The following is a 9,655-nucleotide window of genomic DNA, read 5'->3' on the forward strand; positions in this document are numbered from 1 at the left end:
AACCTTGTTTGGTCACCATGATACCGACCATAATATGTACATAATGATAAATGGACCATGACACTAAAAAGTACTTACATCATGAAGAAAACTTTTTATGCGTAGTGATTCAATGTAATGGCACATGTGCTATTTTTGAATTAAATTTAAATGGCATGAATAAAGAAAAGTCCTCTTGGACATGGTAGATATTGTACGGTTGCTTCAACTCACCACTTACATTTTACGTCTATTGTCATTTTCGTGATAGTAACCAATATCATCAAGTTGTCATGATCTAGCTACCTTTGTAACCGAACATTGGTCGTCCCTCACATGTTATGCCATCCATGGCTAGTTACAACAGTTCGGAAAACATTAGGAGACATATAACTAGTTTAGATAGATGCAGTTTTCACTTCGACATAAATATTATTTACGCTTGTCATCTACACTAAACTTTGATTTCTTAAGGGAGCTACAAGGGAGAACACAACCCACAAATATTTAGCACATAGCATTGCCACCATTATCCCTATATCATCGTAATCCACATTGACTACTATATATAATTATATGATTATGTTAATGAGGATGAGATGTAAACATATAAGTAAAAGCTGGAGCATAAAAGGCATCCAATGAAAATAGCAATGGATCTAGCCAGTCAAATTAATGACTTGCTCCAAATGAGAAAAGGAAATAAAAGGTATGTAATGAACTATTCCTACATCCCATCAATCATATCATGTAAAACTTAATGATCTCACAGTAATCGAAACAATTTAATATTTTCCCACAAAAAAGAAACAATTTAATATTCAACATCCTGGAAAGTGAGAGGCAAATGAAAGGTATCCAATGAAACTATGCCTGGATCTAACCAGTCAAATCAAGTAAGGCATTTGATTGATATAAAATATTAACTAAAATTAATCAAAAGGTGGCATTTCCACATAAGAAAGGTAAAAAAAGGAAATACATGAGAGTAATAAAGAGAAGGAAGGGTAGTCGTCCATTTCCAGCTACAGCCAGTGAAAGGACAAAAGAAGAAATAAATGAGGGCCATAAAAATATGGAATGGCAGCCCTCTGTTTCTAGCTACGGCCAATGACTTGGTAATCAAATTCTCCTATATATACCACACCAACTCAACCCCAATCTCCATCCATTACCACATCATCCACATTTTTCCTCTCATTGCTTAGCTTTTCTCCTCACTGCTAACTGAACTCCTTGCCGTGGGTAGCCATGGCGGTGGCGAATTCGAACCAACTCAGCACCCTTGTGGCCAACATGTTCACTACGGTGAGCTATGTACAATTCCGATGCGATTTGTGTGGATTCTAGTTTCTCCCAAGGTGGATGTGTAAAAAAATATTAATTGGCGGATTACGATGTTTTTGCTTTTGTTTTTCTTTGGTGGGTTAGGGTTTGCTAGACGATCAGTTCCGGCAGCTTGAGATTAGGGATGGCAATTTTATCCACGGATCTGGATACCCATGGATACCCGACCCGGTTGGGCAAGGGTATGGAGCACATTTTCGCCCATGGGTCCATGGATATGGATACCCACGAACAGCCGGGTTGGGCATGGTTATAGTTTGTGCTCCATGGATATCCAATGGATACCCGTATGACATGTGGGGCCATATGCTAGTGATAGTAGAAAGAGCGAATCAATGGGAAATGGCAGGAAATATGCAACTTGTTCCATGAGCTATATGCTGGAGAATCAACCTCTGGTATGTCACACATAAGGACGCATCGTATTACTTGTTGCCTATTTATGCATGTAGCTTATGTTGTTATTTGTGAGTGAATGATGATGAGTTAATTTGCTCTTTGGGAAGGCTTCATGCTGACTTTTCTATGCCCATGGAGCTCCATGGGTATGTGGGTATCCAGTGGGTTTGGACATGGGCACAAGTTTTGCCCATGGATAATTTGGTGGATGGACAAAGGGTAGGAAGATGGATCATGGGTTGGATTTGGACCAGCTCCACCCGCCCCAAACCCGACCCATTGCCATCCCTACTTGAGATGCTCCAAGACGAGGGCAACCCAGACTTCGTTGCCAAGGTTGTCATGCTTTTCTGCGAGGAGGGTGAGCATATCATTGGCGAGCTCGCCAAGCAATTGTACGTTGCCATGTCATGTGATCTGATCATTAGTGTAGGGTGGTTTGATTTGGCTTCTTACTTGCGCATTCCGTATATGTTTGTGCAGGGACCAACCATGTGTGGACTATGGCAAGGTGGACACATTTGTGGATCAACTCCGGGGAAACAATGCATGGTGAGGCCGCTTTTCTTCTTCTTCCATGTCCTCTTCGCATGTGTTTGTGCAGTAGTATGTATCAGGACTATAGTAGTTTTTTGTGTCCTGGCATGAAAAGTAGGTATTTAGATCCCAGCTATATCCATCGTAGGGCATCCTATAATGTTGGGGGAGAATTATTGTCTGTTCTCATCATTATAGTGTTTTATGGCAAGGGTGTTCAATTTCTTGAATTGACTGGGCGGCTCAACGAGTATGGATTGAGATAAATATGGGGAGGGTTGATATCAGTTTGGCAAGTTGTAGTGATTTTTCATAGATCCGACAAAAATTATCCATTCCGTACACCCCGGCTAGCTTAACATTTAGCACTTGAGATCTTCCAATTAATTTGGGGAGTTGTTGGCATTCATTTGGTCCTTGTACTGCTATATGATTTAGATCCTACAATTCGTTTTGTTGTTATATTGTTTTATTATATCTATGCAAAAAATTCTTTGGTGTTTTTACTGTTTTATAATTTACATCTGACAAACTGTTCATTCGTAGTACTGCTTTATTATTTAGATCTGATGTATGATTAAGATCTGACAAACCGTTTGACCATTGTACCGTTCTATGATGTTTGGACATATAGTTTGGCTATTGTAGTACTTTATGATTTGGATCCAAAAAACCTTGGCAGTTGTATCGTTCTATAAATTAGATCCTATAAATATGATCCACTTCGTATAAATCACATAGCTCCATGAGTAGTACTCTAGATCCACCTTGCTAAGCGGTTCATCCAATTAATTATTCAGAGGTTGACATCCATTCAGCTATTGTGGTGCTTAATGATTTAAATCCAACAAATATCATTTGCCCTGCAGAGATTAGACGGCTCAAAGAGTAGCACTTCACATTTACCTTCTTAAAGTGGTCTCTTACAATTAATTTGGGCAGGATTATCACCCTCTCCTTTATCATCACAACTTTGCATGACATAGATCCCTTGCCTAATGAATCTAGGTTTATGTATATTTTTGGTACATGCATATGACTTTTATGGAATCAAAGTTTGAAACCATTCAGTCAACACTACTCTATGTAGTGTCACATTTCTAACTTATATGTCAGTTATTACAAACTAAAACTTTCGTTACTGAAAATATTAACTCCTAGTAGATCAATGTTACATATTGCATCTGCTCTATTGATATATCACTTTGCTTACACTGGGCTTTCATAGTTGTATTTAGTTAATTTCATAATTTGGTGGTACATCTATTTGCTTAGGAGGCAGAAGTTAAGGGAAAGAACTACCATGCTAATTTTCTTTCATTAAAGCGATTTTATGGGTCTTTCCTCATTGTATGCTATTGCATGTCGCAGTGTTGGTGCTCAGAGAGTGAAGAACACTTGTATTCAGTTCCATGTGTGTTGTCAGGAGATGAGCAAAGTTGGGTTAGTAACTTGTGCCATCATGTCACACTATTGTTTTTTCAGTCATTTTGCTATTGAAATCTTCGTATTGAATATGATATCCTAGTGTGCTCTAGTCATTTACTGGAACATATTTCCTACTATTAGTGTTATCAGAGTATATATTGACGGAATTGCATGTTCATTGCTTTTGTAATCGGCTGAATGTATTCAGCCATTATGGATAGACATATTTGGCTAACTCCACTGATTTTCTTGGGTTAGGAATATATCTTCTCCATTATAATTTAGTTGATTGTATCCTTTATGATTGTTAAGATAATCCTATCAGTGCGGAGTTTTGTTTTTATTGATGTAAATTGTAATGGCCATTAGCATTTGTAGTAGTTACTAATTAACAACATGGCCATGAGCATTTCGAAACGAGCTTAACAACTTACTGATTGTCAGGTGCCTGAAGACACTGGATTTTTTGAGAAATGATTTCTATGATCTGTGCAGCATGTTCATACCATAGGCTTCAGGTATTTATTTCTTTATCTCGTCTTGAAATCTAAGTAGCGGTTTTTTTGTGAGTGAAATCTAAGTAACGTTACAGTAAAATAGAATAGCAATCTCCAAACAATTTTCTTTTTATTCTATAGTTTGCTTGAAATGCAAAACATAGAACTACAGTAGATATGAGGCTATGGATTCAGTTAATGTACTGCATTACAACAGCGATAGACATGTTAATGAAATGAATGCGACTAGTTTGCATGTCAGACATTAAATTACTTGTGCTAATTGTGGAAAACAAACAAGCAGGGACAATTTTTTTTCTATGGCAAGTTTGTACCTAGAGGTACTACTTGGTGTCTAGGACTACCAGAATCTCAGTTGAAAATCTTCGTTCATAGATAACTGTTTTTGGTATATATGACATCTGAATCTTGCCTCATGTACCTCGAAATGGTCACCTGTTGCCTCAAAACTTATCACGGGTCACAACATTGATATTTAATGGACTTCATAATTTGCTTTCTTGTATGGATGATGGCCATAATCTTTATAATTATTTTGTGTTTAACTCTTTGGGTCCTCCTTCTGAGTAAGTTCGTGGTTAGCGAAACTAATGTGTTATCTTATTTTCAAATACAGCAGCAGCAGCATGTCCTAAACTGTAGACCAGAGCAATAAAGCAGGAGCGGCATGTTCTGATTGCACATTGTGTTTGATGTCGTAGAACATGCTCAATTTAGCATATATGGCCTGGAGTTGTTTGCTTCTATGGGGTCTATAGTTCTATCAAGCGACAAGCTGCTCATCTGGTTTTGATTTTGGTGGTACTGTCCGTAGTTTCATTCAGAATTATTGGTGGTCAAATAACAATCATCCGTGATCGTTTTGCTGATTATCTGTGGTTAATCTGGTGTCGTGGTTCTAGTCAGTTTCTAGCTCGCAGAAATTCAGTGGCAGTGTATCTCGACAAAATCATGTGTCTTCGGTCGGCGTATGGACTATGGTGGTATATTGTGGAGAACATTGTAATGTTATTTCATTATCAAGTTATGTTTGTTGTTGGGTGACAACATGCGCACCAAAATAATTTTATTTCTTTATCATATATTTCATCCAACTCCGCCTATGTTGTCTCAACATAGCCGGTCCCAAGCCCGGGTAAAGGAGGAGAGTTGTGATAGGCTTGGCGAGCCAACGTAAAAACTCAGCCACTCTTATGGAGATGAAACCCAAAATATTTTCGTTGGGGCGTAACCCTCTCAGCGACGCGCCACATCGGAACCCGGGTGTGGTGGCAAATGGGCAAGGGTCGGGCCATCACCCCCTAGTGGCACACCGTATCTTGATCTAGATACGGTGGCAAGTGAGCGGGGATCGGGTCGTTGCATCCTTAGTTGCGCGCTACATCGGCGCCCGGATGTAGTGGAAAATGAGCAAGGGTCTTCGCATTTGACTCGACGAGTGCGAAGGGTAAAGAAGCTAGCCGAGTGTAGGAGGATTCACTTATGTAGCTAGAACGCAGGGTCTCTGACAGGAAAGCTTCGGGAGCTAGTTGATGCAGTGATGAGGAGAGGTGTTGATATCCTTTGCGTCCAAGAAACCAAATGGAGGGGACAGAAGGCAAAGGAGGTGGAGGATACCGGCTTCAAGCTGCGGTACACGGGGACGACTGCAAACAAAAATGGCATAGGCATCTTGATCAACAAGAGCCTCAAGGATGGAGTGGTAGACGTCAAGAGACACGGGGACCGGATTATCCTGGTCATGCTGGTAGTTGGGGACTTAGTTCTCAATGTTATCAGTGTGTATGCCCCGCAAGTAGGCCATAACGAGAACACCAAGAGGGAGTTCTGGGAAGGCCTGGAAGACATGGTTAGGAGTGTACCGATTGGCGAGAAGCGCTTCATAGGAGGAGACCTCAATGACCATGTGGGTACATCTAACACAGGTTTTGAAGGGCGCATGGGGCTTTGGCTATGGCATCAGGAATCAAGAAGGAGAAGATGTCTTAAGCTTTGTTGTAGCCTATGACATGATTGTAGCTAACACCCTCTTTATAAAGAGAGAATCACACCTGGTGACTTTTAGTAGTGTCCAACACTCAAGCCAGATCGATTTCATCCTCTCGAGAAGGGAAGATAGGCGTGCGTGCCTAGACTGTACGGTGATACCTGGAGAGAATGTTGTACCCCAGCATAAGCTGGTGGCTGCTGACTTCCGCTTTTGGATTCGTGTCCAGCGGGATAAGCATGCCAAAGTCGCTAGAACGAAGTGGTGGAAGCTCAAGGGGGAGGTAGCTCGGGCGTTTAAGGAGAGGGTCATTAAGGAGGGCCCCTGGGAGGAAGGAGGGGATGCGGACAATGTGTGGATGAAGATGGCAACTTGCATTCGTAAGGTGGCCTCAGAGGAGTTTGCAGTGTCGAGGGGAAGGAGAAGTGAAGATAAGGATACCTCGTGATGGAATGATGATGTTCAGAAGATGATTAAAGAGAAGAAAGATTGCTTTAGACGCCTGCAACTGGATAGGAGTGCAGACAACATAGAGAAGTACAAGATGCCGAAGAAGGCCGCAAAGCGAGCTGCCAGTGAAGCAAGGGGTCGGGCATATGAGGACCTCAACCAACGGTTAGGCACGAAGGAAGTCGAAAGGGACATCTATAAGATGGCCAAGACCCGAGAGAGAAAGACGGGGGATATTGGCCAAGTCAAATGCATCAAGGACGGAGCAGGCCAACTCTTGGTGAAAGACGAGGAGATTAATCATAGATGGCGGGAGTACTTTGACAAGCTGTTCAATGGGGAGAATGAGAGTTGTACCATTGAACTGGACGACTCGTTTGATGAGACCAGCATGCGTTTTGTGCGGCGAATCCATGAGTCTGATGTGACGCCCCCGATATAATCGTACACTAATCATGCACACAAACGTGTACGATCAAGATCAGGGACTCACGGGAAGATATCACAACACAACTCTAAAACATAAATAAGTCATACAAGCATCATAATACAAGGCAGGGGCCTCGAGGGCTCGAATACAAGTGCTCGATCATAGATGAGTCAGCGAAAGCATCAATATCTGAGTACAGACATAGGTTAAACAAGTTTGCCTTAAGAAGGCTAGCACAAACTGGGATACAGATCGAAAGAGGCGCAGGCCTCCTGCCTAGGATCCTCCTAACTACTCTTGGTCGTCGTCAGCAGGCTGCACGTAGTAGTAGGCACCTCCAGTGTAGTAGGAGTCGTCATCGACGGTGGCGTCTGGATCCTGGACTCCATCGTTTGGTCGCAGCAACCGGGTAAAGGAAAGGGGAAAAGGGGGGAACAAGGCAACCGTGAGTACTCATCCAAAGTACTCGCAAGCAAGGAGCTACACTACATATGCATGGGTATATGTGTAAAGGGCCATATCAGTGGACTGAACTGCAGAATGCCAGAATAAGAGGGGGATAGCTAATCCTGTCGAAGACTACGCTTCTGGCAGCCTCCGTCTTGCAGCATATAGAAGAGAGTAGACTGAAGTCCTCCAAGTAGCATCGCATAGCATAATCCTACCCGGCGATCCCCTCCTCGTTGCCCTGTTACAGAGTGATCACCGGGTTATATCTGGCACTTGGAAGGGTGTGTTTTATTAAGTATCCAGTTCTAGTTGTCATAAGGTCAAGGTACAACTCTGGGTCGCCTGTTACCGTGGACACGACTATTCGAATAGATCAACTTCCCTGCAGGGGTGCACCACATTACCCGACACGCTCGATCCCATTTGGCCGGACACACTTTTCTGGGTCATGCCCGGCCACGGAAGATCAACATGTCGCAGCCCCACCTAGGCACAACAGAGAGGTCAGCACGTCGGTCTAAACCTAAGCGCACAGGGGTCTGGGCCCATCGCCCTTAGCACACCTGCACGTTGCGTACGCGGCTGGAAGCAGACCTAGCCTAGTGGTGTTCCAGTCCAATCCGGCGCGCGCCGCTCAGTCGCCGACGTCACGAAGTGCTTCAGCTGATACCACGACGCCGGTTGCCCATATCTTGTCCCACGTGGCGGTTAGTGTGTATAAGGTCAACGACCCAACTCAGATCAAATACCTAGAGCTTGTTAAGTGTATTAAGTATCCGCGAACGCCGAACAGGGCCAGGCCCACCTCTCTCCTAGGTGGTCTCAACCTGCCCTGTCGCTCCGCCTCAAAGTAACAGTCGGGGGCCATCGGGAACCCAGGCCCACCTCTACCGGGATGGAGCCACCTGCCCCTTCAGCCCCCATCTCCGAACAGTATCACAGGTAATGCGACAGTGTAAAGTATATATTATATGCCCGTGATCACCTCCCGAAGTGATCACGGCCCAGTAGTATAGCATGGCAGGCGGACAAGAGTGTAGGGCCACTGATGGAACACTAGCATCCTATACTAAGCAGTAGGATAGCAGGTAAAGGTAACAACAGTAGTAGCAAGGACAGGCTATGCAGCAGTATAGGATTAACTGAAAGCAGTAACATGCTACACTACTCTAATGCAAGCAGTATAGAGAAGAATAGGCGATATCTTGTGATCAAGGGGGGGGGGGGCTTGCCTGGTTGCTCTGACAAGAAGAAGGGGTCATCGTCGACGTAATCGATCAGTGGCATCAGCAGCGGTCTCGGGGTCTAGCGGAGAGGAGAGGGGGAAGAAATAGTAAATACACGCAAACATATGCACAACATGATTACAAGCGGGGCTAGAAGGGTCCTAACACAGTGCTAGGCGTTACTGACGAAGGGGGAAACATCCGAGAAAGTTTTCCCGGCCCCGGACGTCTGTCAGACAGATGAATCGGAGGGGAAAGTTTGCATGTTCGCTATGCTAGGGACGTGTGGCAGACGAACGGACCGCGAACTCGGATTCATCTCGAAATTCTGAGCAACTTTCATGTAGAAAACTTTTTCATCCGAGTAACGGATTATTTACTACGATATTTCAAACATTTAAACATTATTATGAAATTATTATTAATTCGAAAATAAAAAGCTAAAAGGCTATGTGTATCCACAAGTGTACATAGAAATGTACCTGTGGCAGACATGTGGGTCTAGGGGGGTCCAGTCAGCAGGTATAGACAGCAGTTCGACCAGTCAAAGTTGACTGGTCAACTCGGTCAGACGGCCCACATGTCATGGACTATTAAGCTAATATAATAATTAACTACGTAACTAAGCAGGGTTAATTAAGTTAACTAACTTGTTAATTAATTAAATTAATAAATATTTTTACTTTTAACTAATTTTATTTTCTTTTTTCTTTTTTTAGGGGACCGGGCCCCACTTGCAAGTGGCCTAGAGGCCACCCGGGGTGGGCGCGTCGAACGGGCGGGCGAACCCGCCCGAACGAGCACGGGCAAAGGGGCGCGCCAGGGCGCCGGAGCCGGACGTCGGAGATGGCCGCGGGGTGCGCGGCCGACGGCTATGGCCGGCCGGAGCGGGCGCGGCGGGGCG

The 9,655-nt window shown here is 43.7% G+C and overlaps 1 protein-coding gene across 1 annotated transcript; it reads left to right on the forward strand.

Moving 5' to 3' along the window:
- The first annotated feature begins 1,230 nt into the window (after positions 1-1,230).
- Positions 1,231-4,201, forward strand: LOC119332798 (histidine-containing phosphotransfer protein 1-like). The gene is made up of 6 exons (XM_037605950.1): positions 1,231-1,287; positions 1,411-1,436; positions 2,016-2,120; positions 2,209-2,277; positions 3,634-3,705; positions 4,135-4,201. The coding sequence occupies exons 1-6, from the start codon at positions 1,231-1,233 to the stop codon at positions 4,199-4,201; spliced, it is 396 nt and encodes a 131-aa protein (XP_037461847.1).
- Positions 4,202-9,655: the final 5,454 nt, after the last annotated feature.

This window comes from Triticum dicoccoides, chromosome 7A (genome assembly GCF_002162155.2).
Source record: "Triticum dicoccoides isolate Atlit2015 ecotype Zavitan chromosome 7A, WEW_v2.0, whole genome shotgun sequence".
NCBI classification, from domain to species: Eukaryota; Viridiplantae; Streptophyta; class Magnoliopsida; order Poales; family Poaceae; genus Triticum; species Triticum dicoccoides.

Excerpts from the sequence above, each read along its gene's own strand:
- LOC119332798 (XM_037605950.1), top strand. The coding sequence starts at position 1,231 with ATGGCGGTGGCGAATTCGAACCAACTCAGCACCCTTGTGGCCAACATG. Across the intron at positions 2,121-2,208 it reads GGCGAGCTCGCCAAGCAATT|GGACCAACCATGTGTGGACT; the intron begins GTACGTTGCCAT and ends ATGTTTGTGCAG. Across the intron at positions 2,278-3,633 it reads CTCCGGGGAAACAATGCATG|TGTTGGTGCTCAGAGAGTGA; the intron begins GTGAGGCCGCTT and ends TGCATGTCGCAG.